This window comes from Quercus lobata, chromosome 3 (genome assembly GCF_001633185.2).
Source record: "Quercus lobata isolate SW786 chromosome 3, ValleyOak3.0 Primary Assembly, whole genome shotgun sequence".
NCBI lineage: Eukaryota > Viridiplantae > Streptophyta > Magnoliopsida > Fagales > Fagaceae > Quercus > Quercus lobata.
In genome coordinates, this window is record NC_044906.1 from 27,486,603 (window position 1) to 27,512,166 (window position 25,564).

Below are 25,564 nucleotides of genomic sequence, written 5' to 3' on the forward strand. Positions count from 1 at the left end.
AGGCTTAAGCTTGATTTAATTATAAACAAACAAATATGAACAAACTTTTTATCAATTCGAGTCCGAATTGTTCATGATTGGCTTGATTCATTTACGACATTATCTATAGTTTATACTATTATGAAATTATAGGGCAATTACACTATTTTGTCACAATTACAACCAAAAAGAATATATGAAACATTTAATGTTATCTGACTTATTGAATTGCTAATAATATTTCGATTATATTCAAAAAGAAAAAAAAATCATTTGTGTGCTTTCAATTTTATAAATACTCCTCGGCTTCAAAAAAAAAAAATTAAATAAAAATACTTCATTGTCAGTATTTTTAAGACCTCCTTCCCATTTTGTGTGTATTAAAAATACTTACTACTCTTTAAAAAAAATTATAAATACTCAAACCCATAAAAAAAAATTATGTACTAAAAAAAAAAAGTATTATTTTAACCACGACTGTTTTGGTACTTCCTTGTACCCTTTTAGATGCTGTCTCTCTCTCAAACTCAAAGAGCTCTCTCACTTGAAAAGTCTCTCTGAAACTAAAACAAAATTTATAAGAACCCCAAAAGAGAAGAGAGGAGCTTTCTTTCTTTAGGGTTTTAGAAACTACTACTTTCGTTCTTCACCTTATCATCACCTTATCACATCATTCATGGCTTCCGATGCTTCCGATGCTCTTGCAGGTCTTCTCTCTTTCTCTCTCTCTCATAAATACAGACACATTGACACAGACCCATATGCACAAAACCACATAAGCACAAGAAAAACTTGAAAAATTTGTAAATTTGATTCTTTTATTTATTTATTTATGCTCTGTGCTTGGTAACACTTAATATGCGTACTTGAATGCTTTTCTTTCTGTGTGTCTGTGTGTTTATATATATTCATATGGAAGCAGAAAGTTCAATGGTTAATAATTCTTATCTCTCATTCTCTCTGAATTCCTGTTGCTATATGCAGTGAGGCAGAAAGTTCAACAATTTCTCAATGCTGCTCGTATTGGCAATCTTGATCTCTTAAAGAGTAAGCTCATATTTTTGCATCTTTTTTTGGATAATTTGATAGTTACAACAATGGGGTAGTGGGGATTTGAACTCTGGTTCTTTTCACTTAGGAGAGCAGACTATGCCACTAAGCTACAAGGCTCTTGGCTATTTGAGTGCATATCATTGAATGTATGCTAATTTTGGTTTTTAATTTGGGTATTTGTGTGTGCATCAGTAGTATATGTGCAAATTTTGATTTTGATTTTTACTTATATATAAAAAAAATAATATTTATTTGAGTTTAATTTTATTGCAATAGATTTGGCGGGGCAACTCGATGAGGGAAAGGGTTTGGCGAGAACTGTAGCGGATATTAAGGATGCAAACAAACGAGGGGCGCTTCACTTTGCTGCAAGGGAGGGGCAGACTGAGGTTTGCAAGTACTTGTTGGAGGAGTTGAAGCTCGATGTTGATTCGAAGGATGAAGAAGGTATGCGCCTAATCTTATGCATTGTCTGTATTCGTTATTTTCTTCATGTCCTCTTCGACATTGGTTTGGAGCATGTTGATTGATTCTTTTAGATTTGAAAATAGGCACCCTTTTGAATTATCTTTGAGGGAAAAAAATTCAGGAATCTGGAATTTACATTATGTAGATGCAATTCCAATGATCTATCAAATAACAAATTGAACAAATAGAAAAACATCTCACAACTGATAACCATTCTAACAAGTTTTTTAAGAAAGAAGAGCTTAAGATCCAGCAGATTCCTCTCAACATCCTCAAAACTTTGGAATTGCACGCTCTCCAAATTATTTTTTGTCTCTCTATCAATGATTATAGTGTTGGATAGATTTCTATGGCTGTTGAATATGACTTCAAAAACTGAAAATTGTTTGGTCAGTTTTAAGCTCTTGGTTGTTTTATTATTATTATTATTATAATATGGACTCTTTCATCCCCAGTCTCTTGTCCAGTGAATGTTATGGTACTTTTTCTTGTTTGAATGGACGCCCTTCCTTGTGGTTGGACTACTAAAAAAAATAAAATAAAATGGCAGTAACAATGTGATAGATTAGTTGTATACTTTTATAGTTTATTGCAACAGATAATTAGCTAAATAAATAATTTTGCTAGAATACTTTTGCTAAAATCAATGTCTAGTCAGAGCAACTTTGGATTATTTTAGTTATGATGTCTGAAAAAGCAATGGGGGATGTCATTCCCACTACAACTTACCAAGTAAGCTTCTTGTCCTTCAAAAAAATGACCAAAATATTTTAATGAAATCGTTTAGAGTTTAGCCCCCTTTTTGCGCAAAATTATTTACATGTGAAAAAAAAAAGACCAAAATATGTTTACTTAAAACTTTATAAGATACTTGATATAATAAGATCACATTATATAATTTTCATATTATCCAATCTTTGTGAGGCCTGCGCTAGATTGGAAATTGGAGATGTTCACCAATTTCTTTGAGGTGTTGTATTCAGAACAAATTAAGAGGACCTGTTGTATCAGACCTCATTGGAAGGCAATAGTGGGTTGTGTCTTTGAGCATAGCTTTCTTTGTGGACTGCTTCATCAGGGACAATACTCCCTATAAAAAAAAAATCTTATTAAACCTACGTCATCAAAGAAAATCTTATTAAACCCCCAAGTTCATAGTGGATCAATGTTGTATATGTAAACAGCATGGGGAATAAGTTGATAATTTGCTATTGTATTGTCCAATAGCGAGGGATTTATGAGTTTGCAGCTTTTGGGGTATAATGGGTGATGTCGAATATGGTATGTTGAGTGCTTCAATGTTGGCAACATAGAAAAAATTCTTTTAGGAATAGGGTATTGAATATGGTTCTGTCATGTTTGATGTGGCAAAATTAGAGGGATTGGGAAACGACAGGAGGATTTTTGAGGGGCAAGAGTTGTCTGTAGAGAGATTGAATTCTCATTTTGTTGGGTCTTGTTTCTGTTGTGCATCTTTGGATGACTTTTGAGGGGCAAGAGTTGTCTATAGAGAGATTGAAATCTCATTTTGTTGGGTCTCATTTCTGTTGTGTATCTTGGGATGAGGGTATACCATCAAATATGTGGGATTTCATAGATTCATTGTACTTTTGATTTAGTACGGGAACCTCTGTGTGTGTGTGTGTGTGTGTATATATATATATAGTCTTATTTTAATGCAATTCGGTATTACTCATCAACAATTAAAAAAAAAAACAACATGAAGGGCAAAATTATATTTATCCAAGGGAGGTAGAGTCACTTTAATTAAAAGCACTCTCTCTAACCTTCCTACTTATTTTCTCTCTTTATTCCGTATTCCTACCTCTGTGGCCAACCGTATTGCTAGACTTCAGCGGGACTTTCTGTGGGGTGGCCTAGGAGATGAGCCCAAATTTCATTTGGTTGATTGGTCTACGGTGTGTATTTCTTCAGGTGGTTTAGGGATTAGGAACCTGAGAACTTTCAATATAGCTCTTTTAGGGAAATGGCTTTGGAGATTTGGGCAAGAAAGGGATGCTCTTTGGCGTCAAGTGATAGAGGTAAAGTATGGTTGTGATTGGGGTGGTTGGTGTTCTAGCTTTTCCTCTGGTCCTTATGGTGTCAGTTTGTGGAAAAATATTAGCAGGGGGTGGCACTCTTTATCTCGGTTTATTATGTATGATATTGGAGATGGTTCAAAAGTGCAATTTTGGCTAGATTGTTGGTGTGGGACTTCTTCTTTCGCAGTCCGCTATCCCGAATTATATAGGATTAGCTGTAGCAAAGAGGCAAGTGTGGCAGATCTAATGAGGTACTCCAATGGAATCCTCCATTGGGAGATTCAGTTTTGTAGGGAGGTGCATAATCGTGAATTGGAAGTTTTCAGGAGCTTCATCAATTCCATTTATAGCACTCCTGTAAGGGGAATCGAGGAGGATAAGAGATATTGGCTGCCTTGTAAGAGTAAGGGGTTCACGGTTAGTGCATACTACCATCTTCTTGTTGGTCATAGTGAGCAATTTTTCCCTTAGAAAAGCATTTGGAAGCAGAAGATCCCCTCTAGAGTGGCTTTTTTTGTCTGGACCGCAGCCTTGGGGAAATGTTTGACCATTGACAATCTAAGGAAAAGAAAGGTTTGCATTTTGGATTGGTGTTATATGTGCAAGTGTAATAGTGAAAGTGTTGACCATCTTTTCCTTCATTGCCCGGTTGCTTCGGAGTAATGGGATATGGTTTTTGGTTTATTTGGAGTGAGTTGGGTCATGCCTTTGTCTGTTGTTGGGCTCTTTGCTTGCTGGCAAGGTCGCTTTGGTCGCCACCGCAATGGAGTTATTTGGAAGGTCGTTCCTCTTTGTTTGATGTGGTGTATTTGGAAGGAGAGGAATAGTAGATGCTTTGAAGACATTGAGCATGCTATGCCTGACCTCAAGCTTCTTTTTATCCAAACCTTACTTGACTAGTTCTCTGTGTGGAGAAACCATCCTTTTTCTATTTTAGATTTACTTGACTTTTGTAATTTTCGTTCTTGACTTGTTCACCCCTGTATACTCCCTGTGTGCTTGGGTGTCTCTTATTTTATCATCAATGAATTCTTATTACTTATCAAAAAAAAAAAAAAAAAAAAAATTTTGCCAAATTGCATCACAAGGGCATAGAATTACCATGTAACTTGTTAAAGACCATATAACGGATTAGAAGTTCTTTTTTCTCCTTGCAATAAGAATTCATCATCTTGCATTGTATATTTCATTCCTTCAAGTTGTAACAAGTCATGCTTTTGATCTTAGAAGTACACTTTGATAGTAAGACATCACAGAAGGGTTGTGTTATCAGGATGAAGGAAAATCAGGAGGGCACTTGTAGGTTCACAATTAATGCAAAGCTTATTGTCAAACCTCGTGATTTACTCTTATAATTATATGTTATTCAGATGCTACTGTAATCTTGGATTTGGTAGTTAATTCATGAGTCATATATTTTTATCATTGGTAAACAAATTTGTCATAATATCTATGGTTGACCAATACGTGTCTTTGATTTAATAGTTTACAAATGTAAACTTGAGATGACATTCTTCTCCTTGGATAGACTTGTTATGGTTATTATAATGATGTTTTGGCTAATCCATTGATTTTTGTAATTTATCTACAGGTGAGACTCCTCTTATTCATGCTGCTCGGCAAGGACATACTGATACTGCCAAATACCTTCTCGAGGGTGGTGCCAATCCCACTATACCTAGTGACTTAGGGGCCACAGCCCTGCACCATTCTGCTGGAATAGGTGCGCTGTCTAATTTTCATTCATTGTCTTCCTTTTTGGGTTTTTGTGTGTGCGTGTGCCTGTACGTGCATATTTGGAACGTTTATTGCTAACTTTTCTGCTTTGCATGACCTCTCCTTATGAGTAAAAAGTCACCTCTCCATCACTTTTAATCTCTTTTTAGCATGATGGAGTTATTTGTTTCTGTGGTCCTAATCATGGAGATATTATGATAATTTGAAAACTTATGTTCATTTCTGTGCTTTATCAACCTGAACAGAATTTTAATCTCAGAAACTAGCCTTCTAAAACTAACCATTCCAAAGCTCTATAATTAAAAGATCTTCCATATCTCTATGACCTTATATTTAAATGTTCTGTTGTGGGATTTACATGTTTTCATGATATGGCTAGATGCAAAGAATTTAATATTTCTCAATTTCACTGATTTTTTCATTTCAAATCTCAATGTGGTTATACTTTGTTAATTCTTACAGGAGAAATTAAGTTGCTGAAGATTTTACTTTCCAAAGTTGTTGATGTTGATTCACAAAGTGATGCTGGCACTCCATTAATTTGGGCTGCTGGTCATGGACAACCAGATGCCGTGAAAGTTCTATTGGAACACCATGCTAATGTAAGCTTGCATTTTGTAGTTCATATAATTATATCTCCGTCCTCTATTTTATCATAGGATGTCCAAAAATATGATCTTCATTGAAAAGCCAACAGACACATTATAAATTAATTTCCTAACTTACCTTTACTTTATTTTAAAAATCAAGAGTCCCAAAATATGTTATTCTTGGCTTATGAGGCCTCTCTAGATGTTTTTTGGTTTTTTAATTCCTGTGGGGCTGCACTATTATGGATTGGCGTTGCATGTGTAAATGTAATGGGGAGAGTGTGGATCATTTGCTTCTACATTGTGGTGAGGTTTTTCGGTTATGGAGTTTTTCCCTAGATCATTTGGTGTTTCTTGGGTTCTACCTAAAAGGGTTATTGACTCGTTGGCCAGTTGGAGGAATTGGTTGGGGAAGCATTCTTCAAATGTTTGGAATTTGGTACCACATTTTGTGATGTGGATTATTTGGAAGGAGAAAAATAATCCCATATTTGAAGATTTGGTGCTTTCTGGGGATAAGCTCTTAGAATTGTTTGTGACCACTTTGTTTGATTGGTCTTGTGCGTGGGATTTTGCTTCTATTTTTTTGATAAGTAATAAGATATATGATATAAAGGGGACACCCTACTTCTTCAAAATCCATTCCGCTGTTTTTAGATTCACTTTTTTCTTGTACATAAGTTGTTTTGTTTTCCTTTGTTGCTTGTATATATTTCCTTCATTTACTTCATCTCTTTGATGAAGTAGCTTCTTTTTAATACAAATTTTTCTTACCTATCAAAAAAAAAAAATAAATAAATAAAATCCTGTGGGGCCTTTCTTAGTCTTTCAAGCCCTTGTCCTTGCGTGACTGGTTTTAGAGGCTAGTAGAACATTTCCTGAGTCTGGTGTTGCCTACTTCTAGACCAACAGGACCTCACTTTTCTCCTTGGTTCCTCTGGTAGGATTATGCACCTTATGTGGGCAAGTTTAGTATTGTTTATTTAGGAGGGACTCCCTGATGTGTCAAGTGGACTTAGGCTTGGTGTTTGGGTTTCGGTGTCCATCTATCTGTGGACTTCCTGCCTAATGTTAGTTTTTTGATCTGCTGTTGATATTTGTTATTGGATGCTTCTTTATTAGGCATGCTATAGATGGGTTATTACATGTCTTGGTATTTTGATACTATTTTTGTATTGAGTTTGTACTACATCACACTTCATCCCTATTCTAATTTTTTTTTTATAAGAATTATTTCATTAATTGGAGACTACTTCGTGTACGAATGACACAAATTAGACTAAAGAATTACAAAAAAGAAAAAAGAAATGTACAAAAGGATAGAGACTCTAAAAACAATGGAGTGGAGTCTCTACGTGTAAAACCCCCTGCTGGAAACTGATCAAATAAAGACTCTATGAAGGTGGCTATAAGCCGATCCCCTGTACTCTGCACATCCTCAAACGTACACCTATTAAGTTCCTGCCATGTACTCCACATGAAACATAAGGGAACCAAGTTCCAGATATTGAACTCGGACCTCTTAAGCAAGCACATGGTGGGCCTTTTAAACAAGCCCAAGATGACCTTCTGGCCAAAACTAAGCAGAATCATACCGGTGACTTAACCCACTTGAAATCACAAGGCGTGTCACGATCTTGTGAGCAAGGTGAAGGATCGGGCTCCCACGTCAGTGTAGAGAAGTCAACGCTAGGTTCCGGTGAGATGGGAGGGGATCTTCCAATTTCCGATGGAGGTTCTGATACGGTGGTGCAGGAGTTTTTTGTTCCGATGGGTTGTACCAGCGAGATGGGAGGGGCTCTATTAACTTCTGATGGAGGTCCCAATAGGGCGGTGTAGGAGGTTTTTGCTCCGATCGTTTGTACAGGCAGCGGCGCCGAGGTGGGGGTTCCTTCCACTGTCTTAGTTGCCGATGACCCAGCGACAGACTGTCCGATCAGTGGGGCTGTGGAGATTTCGTCTGTTTCGAATTCTGTTGGTCATCCCTGCTTCACTGATGCTGTGGTGGAGTGTTTGACGACACCAGTAAAGAGGCCTGGGGTGTCTTGCCATCAGCCTATACTAGAACAAAACAAGTTTTCTCCTATTTTTGAATCAGTTTCAGATTCTTTCGAAGAAGAGTCGCTGTTGTTGAATTGGGACAATCCCATGGAGTCGGTTAGGGATGAGGAGCGGCAGTTGATGGAATATGTACCTTTGGCTCAATGGGATCCTAATGGGGGTTTGGTGTTAATGGCAGAGGAAGATGACCCAGTTGACATCCCTGTGGAGGATGATTTGGAACCTCCGGCTTGGGTAAGTAAGAAGGTTAAGGGCTTCGGTAAGTGGGTGGGTTTCTCCCTAGATTCTTGTGAGAGGCAGTGTGTTGAATTTTTTCAACGACTTGAGCAAGTGTGGGAGAAACAAGCTGCGGCAGGCAGCCTTCGTCGCACTGCTTCTTCCTCTACAAAAGGTATGAGGGAATTACGGAATTTAATTTCTACAATTAATTATGATGGTCAAGCTGGTAAACGAACCAGGGAGATTGTGAAGTTCAGTGGGTTGGGTTCTGATAGTTGTCCATGAATTTGAGACTTTTATCTTGGAATGTGAGAGAATTTAACAATCATCATAAGAGGGATACTGTGAAGAACTTACTCAAGGAATGGAAGTGTGAGGTTGTGTGTTTTCAAGAAACCAAATTGGACTGTACCAATTCTGTTGCGGTGAAAAGTCTTTGGGGCAGTTCTTATGTAGATTGGGTGGCTTTAGATGCCATTCACACAGCGGGAGGTATTCTTGTGATCTGGGACACAAGGGTGTATGAGAAAATTGATTGTGTGGTGGGTAGCTTTTCTGTTTCGGTCTTGTTGAAGGGGGTGGCAGATGGTTTTGTTTGGATATGTACGGAAGTTTATGGCCCAAATGTTGCCGGTTTGAGGGATGCTCTATGGGCAGAGCTTGATAGTGTGAGAGTGAGATGGAGTTCAGCTTAGTGTGTTTTAGGTGATTTCAACATTATTAGATACCCGGCAGAGCGTCTTGGTTGTAATTCATTTTGTCCAGCCGTGTTCAATTTTTCGGACTTTATTGAGAGGAATTTTTTGGTTGATCTTCCTTTGGTTGGGGGTGAGTATACGTGGTTTAGAGATTCAGCAAACCCTGCTATGTCTCGTATAGATAGAGTTTTGGTTTCAGTTGATTGGGAGGAACACTTCTTGGATGTGATTCAAAGGCCTCTCCTTCGTGTGGTTTCTAATCATTGTCCTACTCTAGTGGAGGCAGGAGGCATGGCAAGGGGGAAAAGTCCCTTTAAATTTGAGAATATGTGGCTTAAAGTGGAGGGTTTCGTGGATCGAGTTAGGTGGTGGTGGAACAGTTATCATTTTGTGGGATTCCCTAGTTATGTTCTAGCATGTAAATTCAAGGCTCTTAAAAAAGACTTGAAGTGTTGGAATAAATATGTTTTTGGGGATGTGCATTTTAGAAAAAAATGTTTGTTGTCTGATTTGTTGGATTTGGATATGAGAGAAGGTTTGCAAGTGCTGACTATGGCAGATAAAGCAAGAAAAATAGAGATTAAGGCAGAAATCGAATCTTTAGCTTCTTTGGAGGAGATTTCTTGGATGCAGAAATCAAGGGCTTTGTTCTTAAAGGAGGGGGACAGTAATACTAGGTTTTCCACAGGCTTGCTAATTCACGTAGATGAGCTAATACCATGAGGGGTGTGGAGGTTGATGGCATTATATATGAAGCTGAATTAGATATTCAGGATCAGGTGGTGGGGTTTTATAAGAGTCTTTATCAGGAACCTAAGGATTGGAGGCCCACTAGTGATGGGTTAGATTTTGCTAGTTTGGATAAGTCTGATAGGCTTGCTCTTGAAAGGGAGTTTGATAGGGAGGAGATCATTGTGGCTTTTCGGGAGGCTGAGAGTGATAAGGCTCCTGGTCCTGATGGCTTTACCATTGCTTTCTTCCAAAAGTGTTGGTGTGTGATTGAAGAGGATGTTATGGCTTTTTTTGCAGACTTTCATAGCCAATGCATATTTGAGAAATCTCTAAATGCTACTTTTTTGTGTTTGATACCTAAGAAGATTAATGCTGTCAATATTAAAGATTTTCGGCCCATTAGTCTTGTGGGAAGTTTGTACAAACTTCTATCAAAAGTGTTGGCTTATAGGTTTCGAAGTGTATTGGACAAACTAATATCCAACTCCTTGAATGCCTCTGTAGGGGGAAGACAGATTCTTGATTCTGTTCTTATAGCAAATGAATGTTTGGATAGTAGAGTGAAGAGTGGTGTTCCAGGTGTGATTATTAAGTTGGATATAGAGAAGGCTTATGATCATGTAAATTGGAATGCTTTATTTTACCTTATGGAGAGGATGAGTTTTGGGGAGAAGTGGGGGAGGTGGATGAAGGCCTGTATCACTATAGTTTGTTTCTCAGTGCTTATTAATGGGTCCTCGGCTGGCTTTTTTGGTAGCTCGCGTGGTCTTCGTCAAGGAGATCCTTTATCTCCTCTTTTGTTCTTGTTGGTTATGGAGGTGCTGAGTAGGTTATTGAGGAGGACAGAAGAGGGTGACTTTCTTAAGGGGTTCTAGGCAAGCCCCAATGCGTGAGGAGGTTTGCATATTTCTCATCCTCTGTTTGCTGATGATACTATTCTTTTCTGTGATGCATCTAGGGAACAATTATTATATATACGGATGGTGTTGGATCTTTTTTGAAGCTATTACAGGCTTAAAAGTAAATGTTGGCAAGAGTGAAATTGTGCCAGTTGGTGAGGTTGGGAATTTGGATGCTTTGGCTCGTATCCTATGTTATAAGGTTGGTCGTTTGCCTATGTCTTATTTGGGAATGCCTCTTGGGGCTCATTTCAAGGATGCTTCGATTTGGAATCCTATTTTAGAAAGGGTGGAGAAAAAGCTTGCTGGTTGGAAGCAGTTGTATTTGTCAAAAGGAGGTAGGCTTACTTTATTGAAGAGTACTTTGTCGAGTCTCTCAACTTATTACCTATCGTTGTTTACAATTCTGCAACACATAGTAGACAGACTAGAGAGAATTCAGATGAATTTCCTGTGGGGGAGCTCTAATGAAGTTTTCAGATATCCGCTTGTTGCTTGGGAGAAGGTTGTTTGGTTGGTGGAGAAAGGGGGTTTGGGGATTCGAAAGATTGGGCTTTTTAACCAACCTCTACTTTGGAAGTGGCTTTGGCGGTTTGGGAAGGAAGCTACCCATTTATGGCGTCAGGTAATAGCCACCAAATATGGAGAGGGTAGTGGAGGTTGGTGCACTAGAGTTGTGAGAGGGACTCATTGTTGTGGGTTATGGAAGAATATTAGGAAAGGTGCAGATAATTTTTTCGGTCATGTGGTGTATGCAGCGGGAGAGGACAATCGTATTCGGTTTTGGCACGGCCCTTGGAGTGGTCCTATTCCTTTGAAAGAATTATACCCGGAATTGTTTGTCTGTTCTGTGGTTCAGGAAACTTTGATTTCTGACATGGTTATTTTTGCACCAGATGGGGGAGGTAGGAGTTGGAACTTCATTTTCCGTCACAATTTTAATGAATGGGAGTTGAGGAGATTTTATTCTTTCTATGAGCATGTCTCTGCTAGGATGCCTAGTGGGGAGGGTGAGGATATCTTGATTTGGCAGTTGAATCGCAGTGGTGTTTTTGATGTGCGATCCTTTATTGAAAGCCCCTTCTGTTTCTTTCCCTCGGCAAAGCATTTGGAGTGTAAAGGTCCCTTAAAGGGTATCTTTCTTCTTATGGACTGCTGCTAGGGGTGGGATTCTCACAATAGATGACCTTGTTGAGAAGAACTTGCCCCTTGTTAACTGGTGTTGTCTATGTAGGTGTGATGAGGAAACTGTGGATCACCTTTTGCTTCATTGTAAGTTTGCATCTACTTTGTGGAGTGAGGTCCTTATTATGTTTGGGGTTCAGTGGGTGATGCCGGATACTATTGTTTCTCTTCTTTTTGCTTGGAGGAATTGGTTGGGAACTTACTCTTCAAAGGTTTGGAATATGGTACCAGCATGCCTTATGTGGTTAGTATGGAAGGAATGCAATGCCCGAACTTTTGAGGACGTTGAGAGAGCTATAGATATGTTGAAGAACTTGCTTGCTAGGACTTTGTTTGAGTGGTCTCGTATTTGGGGTCTTATGCACTGTAGTTCCTTGTTTGATTTCCTTATCTCTATTAGACTTTCCTTATGATTTGATTGTATTTGTTTCAAGGGCAGTGAGTTTACAATCATAAACACATTGTTCTTTTTCATCAATAAAACTCATATTATCTATCAAAAAAAAAATATGTTTACCCATCTAATTTCTCCATCCATACATAGGATCAATCACTCTCCTGCAGGACCCAATGAATCCCAAAAGCCCTGTAAACAAAACTTCACAAATGATTGGCTTCCTTGCAATGAATCAAAATGTGGTCCATCGTTTCCCCATTACACCGACACATATAGCACCAGCCCTAATATTTTCATGAGAATCTTCCCCCCAAACCGCTATCTACAAAAAAAGGAAACCCTCTATGGGGTCTTCATGCCCCAAATGCCTTTTCAATGGAAAATGACATAAGTGAACCCCCTCAAAGCATTATAGAAAGAATGGATATCAAACACCCCATTCTTTAGCTTCCGCAGCTTTGCCTCACCCGGTCTCCATCCTCTCTAAGCAGAACATGGTATTCTAGAAGTGGAGAAAAGAAACTACCAAGTCCAACTCTCAATCATTAAAATCCTAATAGAATCTAATTCCAACTCTGCCTCTCCCCTTCAGATCGTCTCACCAACAGAGACTCCACTGAAGTATCTTTGTCGGCGGAACTATCATACTAGTTGGCTCTCAATTTTGCAATGGTGTGTGCAGGGCCTCATAGAAATTGTTGCACAATATATTATTTAATAGGTTTGGGATCCATCATGCAAGGATCCCATTAGTTCTTAAGAGTCATCTTTGTTAGCTAATTAGAGCCACAATACTCATTATTGACAGTAAAGGATGTAAGTTTTTCAACTTTAAGTCTCCACATTTGTAAAAATGGAAGTTGCATTTAGCATGCAAAACAATTTGGAATTCAAAAATTCATTATAAATTTATAATAGACATTTTTTGACTTGCACCAAATATATATCTTGTCATCATCCATCTACATCTCATTATCTCAATGATAGAAGGATACAATGCTGGGGGGGCTGTCAGTTTGAAAGATCAATTTTTTGGAATCTGATGCGGTCTATTCTTCTTGGTTGCTGGACATTTCTGAAGTTTGCAAAAGCACCGCATAGGAGGTTAATGACTGTGAAGGACATAAAATTTTCAACTTCAAGTCTTCACATTTGTAAAAAGGAAGTTGTATTTAGCATGCAAAATGATTCAGGCTTCAAAAATTCATTATAAATTGATAATTGAAGTTTTTTCAACTTACACTCGATAACATGTCATCATCCAATGACATCTCATCATCTCAATGATAGAAGGATACAATTTTGCTGGTCGGGCTGTCAGATTGAAGGGTCAATTCTTTGGATCTGATGTGGTCTAATCTACTTGGTTGATGGATGATTCTGAAGTTTGCAGAAGCTTCATTGCATAGGAGCTAAATAGAAAGGACAGAAAATATTTGATGCTAAGAACTCATGTATACCTAGGAGAACACTTTGTAAAGTTAGCAGCCTTTGCTCAAAAATGGTTTCGGAAATTCTAGACCATGACAAATGCTAAAGTGTGCATGATTACATCTGGAAAGTTTTGGAAGAGGAATCAGAATATGGTTCTTTTGGGTGGTTTAACAAAACATATACCAATTACAAAATGTTAACATAATTTATTTGACATGGCATTTTTGTTTACAGTGTTGAACTTGATTCTTTCGTTTCCCTATGTCATTTGGTTAAGAGTTCTCAGGGTTGTGTTATTACATACTTGAATCTTTTGTTATATCATTGAAATGTGAGGTGAGATTCTCTTTTATTGTTTGATTTAATTTCTTGATATTTGATATTTATTTTGCAGCCTAATGCTGAAACAGATGATAATATTACTCCACTGTTGTCAACAGTGGCAGCCGGTTCGCTGCCATGCTTAGAGTTGTTGATTCAGGTACTATAATTTTCTTCATCTTATAATATGAATTACATGGACTTTGGGTCACCGCCCATTGTCATTGTTTTGATATCTGAATGACCTTGTTAGCAATCAAATACACAATTTTAGACTTCTGTAAATGAAATCTTATGTGAATTACTGAAGTATGATTGTCTAATTTGAATTGAGCTTTATAATTGCACAATGTATATTATAGTTGAGTAAAGCTTGGGGCTAATGTAAAAGAATTTTTTTTTTGGTGCTTAACATCTGTTATTTCAGTCCTCTGATATCTATGCTTCTGTGTATATAGTTCCTCAGAATAGGCCTAGTAGCTTGATTTGTGCTACTTCATATGAACTTTTCTCTGCAATCCTAACTTTTGCATTTTCTAATGTATAGGCAGGTGCCAAAGTTAATATTAGTGTTGGTGGAGTAACCCCTTTATACATTGCTGCTGATAATGGGAGCTTGGAAATCATAAATTGTTTGTTGAAAGCTGGAGCTGATCCAAATGTTATTGATGAGGTGAGGCTATAACTATTCCCTACATAAATTTTTTTTTTTACTTAAGTAGTAAAACATATTTTTCGTTTCTTTTTCTCTTGTTTGTCTGTATGCATTTACTTGTTGGAGTGTTGGAAAAAAGCTCGTGGGTTGATATAATATTCTGCCTACTTATCTCAAAAAAAAAAAAATAAATAAATAAAATAATAATAATAGGCGGGTGATCTCTCCCTCCTCAGCACCTTCAGACCCCTTGCCCCTTTGGCCTCTTTTTCTTTTTTTGTCAGCAGCCTCACCAGAGGACGCACGCGTGGGGGTAGGGGTTGGTGGTTGGGGCACCATTGGAACTGCTGGGGAAGCACCCCCAGCATGGGCTGAGCAATGCCAACAGGTTCGAGGTCTTCTCCTCTAGCACCATTCCTTCGGGGATGTTGGCTTCTTCTTGGTTGGTACTGACCTGGGTGGGTAGTAGACGACGATGGGAGGGGTCGGGGAGGTCTTCGGGATCCTCTTGCTGGTAGAAGATCTCAAAGTCTTTGTCTGTGACCTCTTAAGTGGGTTCAGGAGTGCACTTCTTGACTTCGTCGTCCGAAGGTATGGGCTTCTCCTGGGAGTACAGTAGTTTGGTTATGAGCGGGGATGGAAGTTGGGCGTCTTGAGTTCCAGATGAAGGAGTTGTTAGAAAGCCAGGAATTGCTATGTCAATTAAAGCTAGCCATGGATCCTTAGCTCTGATTACGTGTTTATGGTTTTGGAAATGTTTGGAGATGGGGTTGAAACCAAGGATCATGTGCATCGCTCGAAGCTGACCGTCTTTGTGAAGAAAAATTTCCAACCTGAGGATGTGGTTTAGCTCGGGAAAATTCACTAAGCTCTTGTTCGGGGCGGTGTGATGTTCGTTTGCCAATAAACATGCAACATAAGTCACAAATTAGAAAAAAATCCTTATAAAAGTTTTCTTTATCTAAATATGAAAATCCTTTGCGCATCTAATGTCTGTGGGACCCTACCTGTTTCCCTATCTTGGGTGGGACAGTGCAATCCATCATGCCAGTCTCCCGAGACGGTGAGAAAGTCCTCATCCATGCCCTTGTTTGACTCAGGCATACAAGAAATTAACCTAACGGCTGGGACCCTACATTTAACATAGTAGTTGGTTTCCTTCCCTTTTTGGTAGTTGTGTACCCAGTTCACATCATGCCATGTGAGGTTGGTCCCCATCTTATGGTTTATCATATCTACACTACCGAGGACCCTAAAGACGTTGGGGGAGCATTGTGTGGGGGTTAACCTTTAATTCATAAGGAAGTCTCTAATAACCCTACTCATGGGAATTTTCATCCTGCCTTCTATGAAGGCGATCATCGGAATCACTACTGAGCCAGGAGGTCTGTTCATGACCAGCCACTCGCCTAACTCACAGTGTTGGAGTTCAACACCGTTAGGGATCCTATATTAAGCCCTAAAGGTGGCCATGCCTTCGGGGGTATCCACTAACCTAGCAAATCTACCCATGGAAATTTATGATATAGGTAACGAAGAATCTACGTAATGAATCCAGACGCACCTACAAGTAGAAGTTCAGCCACAATGGGACTACAGTTGTACATCAGTTCAGCCACAACAGGAAATACAGTTATAGATGAGCTTTATCTGGTTTTTCCATCATGGTGTATAGAATAATGATGAAGAAACATATTAGGGGTCCAAAATAGATAATTTGATGTTCTTTATATGAGTGGATAACTACCTTTGGTAGCATTTCTTCATCCTCTTTTCTAGAATTTGTAGATCTTTTGAATCTTAGATTAACTCTTTAGGAGTCGTTCAATTATATACGTTGTATGTTTGAACTCTCCTCCTTCGAATAAAATTATTTAAAACCAAAAATAGATAATCTGATGCAATCCATTTAGTCTTGTTAGAACAATGGTTAAGTGATTAAATTCTCCTATCAAGTTTAAACTTTTGTGATAATTGGTAATTTATCATGGTATTAGAGCAGGTGGTCTTGAGTTTGAACCCTATCTTTACTCTACCTCCCATTTAAAAAATTAAAAATCCTACATGTTAGGCCCCATTTATTTAGGGAAGTTTGGGCCCACACGTGATGGGGAGTGATAGAAAATTCACAATTTCCTAACAACTTTAACTTTTAGGAAAATTAGTAACTTGTCAAGTCTTTAAATCTTTCTTTATTTTTTGTTTAATTTTTTTGTGCAATCTTTCCCTTGTCTTTTGGTTTTTGCTTTCTCCATCATAGGTTCTTTGGTTAGGTTGGATTATTAAGTAGTTTAGGCTTTAAGGAAGCTACCTTTCTGGTATGGCCATTAGTTAGTTTGAGCCACATTGTCACGAATCTTTCCCTTGTCTTTTGGTTTTTGCTTTCTCCATCATAGGTTCTTTGGTTAGGTTGGATTATAAAGTAGTTTAGGCTTTAAGGAAGTTACCTTTCTGGTATGGTCATTAGTTAGTTTGAGCCACATTGTCACGAATTGACCCTTTATATCTTGAGCAGCACAAACATTTTTATTTGCTAGGGTTATTACATTATGGTTGGCATATAAAAAAATATTAGAAAATACCAGGGGTATTTGATCTGCTTAGAAAATTCAGGCCCCCCCCCCCCCCCCCCCCCCCCAAAAAAAAAAAAAAAGAGAAAAAGAAAAAAAGTTATTCAAGAGATTTTTGAACACTTTACCTCTTCTTACAAAAATGACTCATAAAAATGGAATTATTGGCAAAAAGAAAAATTGTGCTTTGGGTACTCTGTACTACTTGCTGGAAAGCACCGACGTGGCTACAGGGGTGCTGCACCGGCGTCCAATGCGGGGTGCGGTGGGCGACACCGCTGCCCACACGTCGGTGCTTTTTTTTTTTTTTTTTTTTTTTTTCTTGATTCGCACCGAATCAGTTTGTATTGGCTGGCCAATTCAGGCCGATACTGACTTTGAATCAAGCCGAAATTCAAGTAAGAATTATTATTTAAAAAAAAAAAAAAAAGAGTGCAAAAACATCTTTAAACAAAAAAAACCCCTAAAACCATCATTGCCTCTTTGCCTCCCTCCCTATATTCTAATTTCAATGTTTTAGTTTCAAACTTGTGGATTGTATTTAATTTATGAACATCATGTTTTAGTTATCATCTACTATTGCTCTTAAATTTGGTATATGTTTATATAATGTGAAAAAATATGCTTTGCAATATATAGAGAATATAAATAAAAATATTTTTAATAATTTTTTAATCATTGCACCCTGTCTCACCCGCACACTACTTTTTCAAAAATTGCTGAGTTCCACACCCGCACCCGAATCTGGAAATGCACCCATGCTTCATAGACTACTTGTTAACAGAAAAATGATACTTCCTACATTTTTTTTCCTTGTTTTAGTAGCTCAAGCATAATGCTTTCCCTACCTTTCAAATTGTGTTAGGCTTAAGTAATTTAAATATGCTAGAGGTTGTTGACATGTCATATACGTATGCTTCCTCATGCTGGAAATATATGTTTGCCTTTTCTCTTCTCACATTTGGTGTGTGTGTAGTCTTTGCTCATGGTGACATTTATATGTAGTGTATTCCTTGCTTAATAGTGTGTATCGTTTCCATGCCCAATAAGAAGTTCCGTTAACTAAACTTTTTATTCATTGTTGCATTTAAATTTTCAGGCTTGGTTTATAATTAAATTCTTCTTTTGTGTTACTCCATGTGTACTTGGGATGTGGCCCCTTTTGGTGCCTTTTAATAAATATTTACTTATTAAAAGATTATTCAAATAATTTCAGTGTACATGAAAATTCATATGTAATGCTTTCTTTTATTATAAGTGAGGAAAATCCCTTCTTCAATAGGTAAAACCTCTGTTGCAAAGACAATGGATATAAGATCTTCTCAAATGTTTTTCTTATTCTCTCCTTCCAAAGGCACCCTATTAGACAAAATGCTGCTATCTTCCCGATTACCTTCCTCTTTTTTCCCAACCTGTAATCCACTTACCAACTTGGATTTCTCTCCAAATTGATCTTACTGTGTGTACCCTGTTAGTTGTGAATTGTCAAATGTTGGAAAAATTTTGTGGTTAACTAGAGTTAAAGCACAATCTAGATTATATTCTATACTAAGCAGCTTAAGTAACCAAAAATCTAGCGTTAAGCACCATGACCTATCATGTCTGCCATTTCTATTCATAATGATGAATCATTTCTTGTTTCAATTGGTGGCTTGTATGATTCCTTTAATAAATAAAAAATTGCAGATGGTTTCTGTCACATCAATGTCTGTTGACTTTATCTCCAATATGAAATAAATTTTGAATGTTCTTTGCATCTCAGGATGGTCTAAAGCCAATCCAAGTTGCAGCTGCAAGAGGCAATCGAGGAGCTGTTGAGATTCTTTTTCCTTTGACATCAAAAGTTCAGACCATTGCAAATTGGACTGTTGATGGAATACTTGATTATATGCAGTCTGAGATTAGCAAACAGGTATTAAGATCCTGACATATAGTGCTAGATATTGGAGAATAGAAAGAAGCTGTCTTACTCAATATTTTTACATATTTTGCTTCTGTGGACTTAATAGTTTATTATCCAATAAATCATATCTGCTAAACTGAAAACTTAAAATACAATCTCCTGGTGCAGCATTTTGAGTTTAAAAGTAATATTTTGACCTGTCTCTGTGTTCCTTTCTTAGCCTGATACATATCATAGTGGTGACTAAATACTTACCCTTTCTCATCTGGATCAGATTACAAAAAAAATTTCATTCTCCATTCATAGGTATTTTGGGGCCTGTTCCCATGTAAAAGGACAGGTTGTGTATGTTTAGGATAACAAGCAACAAGCAAAGTCTAATTTTGCTATGAAAGGAGATATGCCCACTAAAGAAATAGAAGAAAAGATAAAGATAAAAAATAACCCAAGCAACAAAGAAACATGCCAAAGTCTTGTCACTATGAAATGGTCATTTTCTGCTTGATATTGTCTAAACAAATGACAGCTGAATAGTTCCTACCTAGCTTGTTGTTAGTTTTCCATATTTTTTCTGCCAAACTTTAAGCTATTGTTGATTCTTGTATTAACTTTCAAGGGGAAAATTTTCAGGATGAAGCAAGAAACAAAAAGGAAGTTAATATTCTGGAGGAAACTTCATTATCAAAGCAAGATCTCCCCCAGGTGCCACTTTTTATTGTGTTGTAACTTTTATTGTTTATGCATTAGTGCTGATCCAATTTTGCATTAGGATTGTCACCTGAAATTGGATGGTTTCCAGCTTTTGGACAGGATAATCTGTGGACAGATTATCATAACTCTTAACACATCAATACATAATGCCATACATCCAATATAGAATTCAATATCCTGATTTTATCTGCTTAACCACCAGTTCAACCAATAGACAGAACTAAGGGTTATCAACAAAAAAAAATTAAGACAGAACTAAGGATTTTTTTGAATCAATTACTTGTTTATTTTCTTGTATTACTATCACTGCAAAATATCTTCCATAAGAATTTGAATCTCAACTGAAATTTTAGCCAGAGTTGGAGAAGCATTAAATGCTACTGAAAAGAAAAACCAGATGCCATTTTGGGATTGTTTGAAACTATTCATGAGTAATTTTTAAATTTGGGTGCATTGAAATGGTTCTCCCCTGCTTCAATTGCAAGGGATTGGACATACTTACACCTACGTACTTTCACCTTAAGATTTCCAAACTTGCTACTCATATGTCTCTTATGTTTATAAACTAAGTCAGCAAGTTCTCATACCTGTTGGGATCTATTTAATGTATTTGATTCTTTGTGGTATTAAACTATTTTTCTGCAGTTGCAGTGAATAAAGATTTTCATCCCTACAAATGCTTGTAAAAAATATTTTGGAAGTAGTCTGTTGGATTCTTTTAGTCTTGTGTTTGTCACCCTGATGAATGTTCAACATTTTAGGTGACACCAGAAGCAAAGAAGAAAGCTGCAGAAGCAAAATCAAGAGGAGATGATGCTTTCAAAAGAAAAGATTATCATATGGCTATAGATTCTTATACACAAGTAACTAACTGCATCTTTTCTCCTTTGACTATTGAAATATTTCCTTTTTCAGTTGCAATCAGATGACTTTCATTTTGTTTGCTCTCTTGCTTGATAGTTCATTTGATATCTGAGAAAACTTATATAATGTCTTACAATTTGCTTTATTGATGGTAGTATTTCTTTCGGAAGGCTTTGTGTAGTGTATCAGAAAGTTCATTGGATACTTGCGGTTCCCCTTGGCATCCTTTTGAATTGGAAATCATGCTATGAAGTTTTGACAATTTTAGAATCCCTGAATGACTCCTCCTCCCCCCCACCCCATCCTCATCCTCTCCACTCCCCTTCTCCACCCCACCCTCTCCCTCAACCATCACCATCCTTTTTTCCTCTTTTGGCACCCCCACATATTCCTCCCTCTCCCCTTCGCTCTCCTCCACAGTTTGGGTTTTTCCCATATCCTTATCCCCCTCCTCCACCACTACCTTCCCCTTCCCCACCGCCTCAGGGGTCTAACCATGCTTTGCCTAAACAGCCTACCCTTGTACTTGCACCTTTAACCATACCAAATTCTCCCTCCATAGAAACCTCACATAACATCTCTCCTAAATCTCAATCCTTTGACCTTGGGGGCAGCAAGAGGTCGTTTCACATTGATGCAAAACTTTTTTCTTTTTCTTTTGATTTTTTTTTTGGGGGGGGGGGGGGGGTGGGGGGGGTCTAATTCGTATGCTATACATAAGACACGTCGGAATGTTAAGAGCTCTATTTGGGTTGGACGTAGGGGCATGGAGTGGATACTTGTCTCGCAGATATACGAGATTGGGTGCCTAGTCATGTTGCACTTTGTAAAAGATTCAGGGAAAATGGGAAGATGATATAGTTTTGTGCGAAATCAAACAAAGTTGGTCTTTTTGTTGTTATTGCAGTATATTTTGGAGGGTCTAGGAGAGGTTGTATAATGATACCAGCAAGCTCCAATTGTGCTGGTTGGTCTTTGTTTCAGAAAGAGCTAAGGAACTTTTGCTCTGGTGCAAAACCGGTATCTATGGCCAAAGTATCATCCGATAATGGTAGTGGAGGTGGTCAGTTTGCTAATGGTGGCCGGAGTGGGAAGATTATATCTGTTTATGGTAATCAGCAAAAGATTAGGAATTTTGAAAAAATTGGAACTATATTGGGGTAGGACGTGATTCATGGAAAACTTATAGAAAATGTTTCAGTTATAAAAGGCAATGTTTCAGCTTTAAATGGCAGACCCACGTGGGCTTTTAAATTTAAGTTGACTCCTACTACTTTGGCTTTGAGAGCGTGCAAGTCTGAGGGTGGGAGATGTTCTGTGACTTGGCTGGGTGCTAAGGAGTTCAGTTGGCCCAAGGTTTTAAGTGATGGGCCAGAAGTCACAAAACAAACAGGTGGGCTTGTTGAAGCCCAACCCATGGTGCTAGTGACTTCTCAAAGGAAGGGTAGTTTGGTCAAGCCCAACTTATTTCAAGTGAAGTCTGATGCTCAGTCATCGTGGATAGTAGGCGAGAGTTTGAGAGGAAGGAGTGGAGATTCTGAGTCACCAGTGAGAGCAGCAGTGCCAGAATTGGAACTTTGTGCCTCTGCCCTTAACGCTGACCTTGTTCATGTCGTCCTGGTGGTCTCACTGTTGGTTAGTTTGGAGGGAGATAATCCTAATGAAGCGGTGAGTGCGAAGACGGAGGCTCCCATGTGTGGGTTCATCGGAGAGGCGGCAACCAGCAGGGGGATGGGGGTCGAGATCCAGAGTCCGATGGCTGGGATTTTAGAGAAGGGATGTTGGCAAGGCCGAAGGGGCCTGGGAAGGTTGTTTCTTCACCTCAATGGCATCAGGGTGCAGCCCAAAATCATTTTTCTCCTTTGTTGGGTCTGGGTAGCGAGAAGAGCTTCTGTTTTGGGGAGATAGATAATTCTACGGAGGTATTAGGGGAGAAGGGAGAAAAATGGAGCAATACGTTGAGAGATTTGGATGGGGAGGAGCTACCACAGGATGGGGATGAGTTGGCATAGGATGGGTCTGAGCACTTTCTACTTCAGTGGAAGCACAGTGAAGTTAATCCTAGTGATTTTTCTCACGGGGAGGAAGAAAGTGGCTTATTGGAGTGTTCACCTTTATCTAAATGGGATCCCAATGAACATAAGGAGTTGGAGGTGATCTAGGAAGTTGATGAGGGAGAGGTTCGGGGGTCAGAGGTGAAAAATTCGAAATGGGTATGTAACCCGATGAAAGGTTTTTGTAGAATAGTGGGTTTTCCTATTGTTAAGCACGAAGATCAATGTTTGGTTTTGTTTCGTCTCCTCGAACAAGATTGCATTGATGTTGTAAATTTTGGGACTTCTAAAGAAATTGTGAACTCAAGGTAGAAAGGGCTTAGGGAACTTAACGGTTTGCTTTCTTCAATTAAGTATAATGGGGTAGCATCAAAGGGGAGGAACGGAGATTCCTTAGTAGGTATAGGGGTGATTACCTGTGTTAAATGAGTTTACGGCTTTTATCTTGGAATGTTAGGGGATTAAATAATCCTCAGAAGCGAGAAGTATGTAAAAATCGTCTCAAGGAGTGGAAGTGTGATATTGTTTGCTATCAAGAAACTAAGTTGGCTTCTACAAACTCTTTTGTTGTTCGAAGCCTTTGGGGTAGTCCGTTCCTAGATTGGGTTGCTCTAGATGCAGGCAACACTATAGGGGGGGTGTTACTGGTTTGGGACAAGATAGTTTATGAAAAAGTTGATTGTGCTATTGGTCAGTTTTCTATTAATTTTTTACTGAAGGGGGTTGTAGATGATTTTTTATGGGCATCTTTAGGAGTGTATGGTCCTAATGATGATAGTCAGCGGGGTGCTCTGTGGGAGGAGCTTACAAGGATGCACTCTAGGTGGAATACGGCATGGTGTGTGATTGGGGATTTCAATATCATTCGATATCCGAGTGAGAGATTAGGTTGTGAGCCCTTTAGCCCGGCTATGTTTGCTTTTTCAGACTTCATTGAGGCTAACTACCTTGTGGACTTACCTCTTGAAGGAGCTTCTTTTACTTGGTTTAGAGATTCAGGGATACATTGTATGTCAAGAATTGATAGAACCTTGGCATCGGTGGATTGGGTAGATCATTTTGGGAACATGTTTCAAAGGGTACTCTCTCGTGTTTTTTTTTATCATTGCCCACTTTTGGTGGTGGCCGGTAGTGTTAATAAAGGTTGTAGTGCCTTTAAGTTTGAGAATATGTGGTTGAAAGAAGAGGGTTTTGTAGAGAGGGTTCGGCAATGGTGGACTGGGTATTGCTTTGTGGGTTCTCCAAGCTGAATGAGGTCAAGGTTTGGACAGAGAATATATCTAGACCTATGAGGCACCCATATGTGCATACAATACGATACAAGCATGGTTATACATAAATTCTGGAAAATCTAGGATGCAATAAGGCAGGGATATGTCATATTAAAAAATAATTTTAAATTTAAATGATGCTAGATTTTAGGTTAAAAGACAAATAACAAACATGACAAGGCTTAAAAGAAGTATATATGATTAAACTATAAATACTAAAAGAAAACATGATCCTTGATTCATGTAAGATGGTTATATATATTTAAGTCTTGATGGTTTCAAACTTTCTAAGACCATAGATTTTGTATTTTACATTTAAACTCCCTTTTTTCTTAAGAAAATTCTTTTACCTGCAAAAGTATCCATGAATTAGTTGTGCCATATGGCATATCCATGGAAAAGAAAACAAAAATTAATTTTCTTATTTACAGATACATATTGGCTACATATCCTAGCATATCTGTATTGGAAAGATATCATGTGAGCCAGTGAGGGAAGTTACGTCTGGATCTCCTTTTTTAGGTGTTCCTTTTGCTTCCATTTGTGGTTATACACTAATATAGCTAGAAATACTGTCTACATTGGACATGTTGCCAGCATAACACATGAGCTTTGGGCATTGTGATTTGTGATTTGTGACTTTATTGTTTGGTTATGCATTTACAGGCAATTGATTTAGATCCCACTGATGCTACTTTGCTTTCCAATCGGAGCCTTTGTTGGATACGTTTGGATCAAGCTGAGCATGCCTTAGATGATGCAAAGGCCTGCCGAGCATTAAGACCGGATTGGCCAAAAGCTTGCTATCGGGAAGGTGCAGCCCTACGTTTATTACAGGCATGCTTTCGTGTTCCCTTCTGGCCCTTAACATTTGAAACAACAATTGTGATATTTGTAGTTTGATGTTATTTGTCTTACTCTTATTATTGTAGAGATTTGATGAAGCAGCCAACTCATTTTATGAGGGAGTGCAGCTTGACCCTGAAAATAAGGAGCTTGTAAATGCCTTCAGGTAGCGATTACGACCACCCTCTTTGGATTTATTTAGGCCTTGGATTAAGGTTGCTAATGACTAAGTTATCAAAAAGTAAAAAAAAACAATGTTTTATGGTTGCAGTTCTATACCATTTGTGAAATGAGTCACAGTGTGTTGTAGTTATATGGGACTTCTTAGACCTTCAGGGGGGCTGCAAATTTTGTTTTTGTTAGATTAAATGATTAAATCACAATATTTTAATAACTTACCTACCTCCCATCTAGAATAAATAAATAAAACCATGAGTTGGGCCCACTTAATAAGGGGAGACTAGACCCACATGTGAAGGGGGAGTGTTAGATTAAATAATTAATTTACCATTTCCTAATAGCTTGAGTTTTTAGGACAATCAGTAATTTATCAATTTTTATGAACTAGTTGCAAACTCTAATTACCTTCCATCTTTACAGGGAAGCTGTTGAAGCTGGGAGGAAGTTTCATGTTACCAATCAGGAAAAACCATAGCTTGCCTTCTGCTGATAGCTCAAAGTTGTGACAAGAGGGGAGGGACTGGAATGGGGGTCCCCACATGTGAGGAACTGTTAACTGTTAAGCTTATTTTCTTTTTTGTTATTTATATACCTGCTGCAATGATGGGGTATACATAGAGAACTGCAGTTAGCAAAAATGGATAGCTGTAATTGTTTTACAATTATGAGTGAGAATTGTCTGCAATTTTGGTAGA

The 25,564-nt window shown here is 38.1% G+C and overlaps 1 protein-coding gene across 1 annotated transcript; it reads left to right on the forward strand.

Moving 5' to 3' along the window:
- The first annotated feature begins 487 nt into the window (after nt 1-487).
- LOC115981583 (ankyrin repeat, PH and SEC7 domain containing protein secG) lies at nt 488-25,564 on the forward strand. The gene is made up of 13 exons (XM_031103849.1): nt 488-686; nt 964-1,026; nt 1,309-1,479; nt 5,134-5,265; nt 5,742-5,881; nt 13,889-13,975; nt 14,363-14,488; nt 18,803-18,952; nt 19,574-19,645; nt 20,416-20,517; nt 24,510-24,680; nt 24,776-24,855; nt 25,290-25,564. The coding sequence occupies exons 1-13, from the start codon at nt 656-658 to the stop codon at nt 25,342-25,344; spliced, it is 1,380 nt and encodes a 459-aa protein (XP_030959709.1). The 5' UTR covers nt 488-655; the 3' UTR covers nt 25,345-25,564.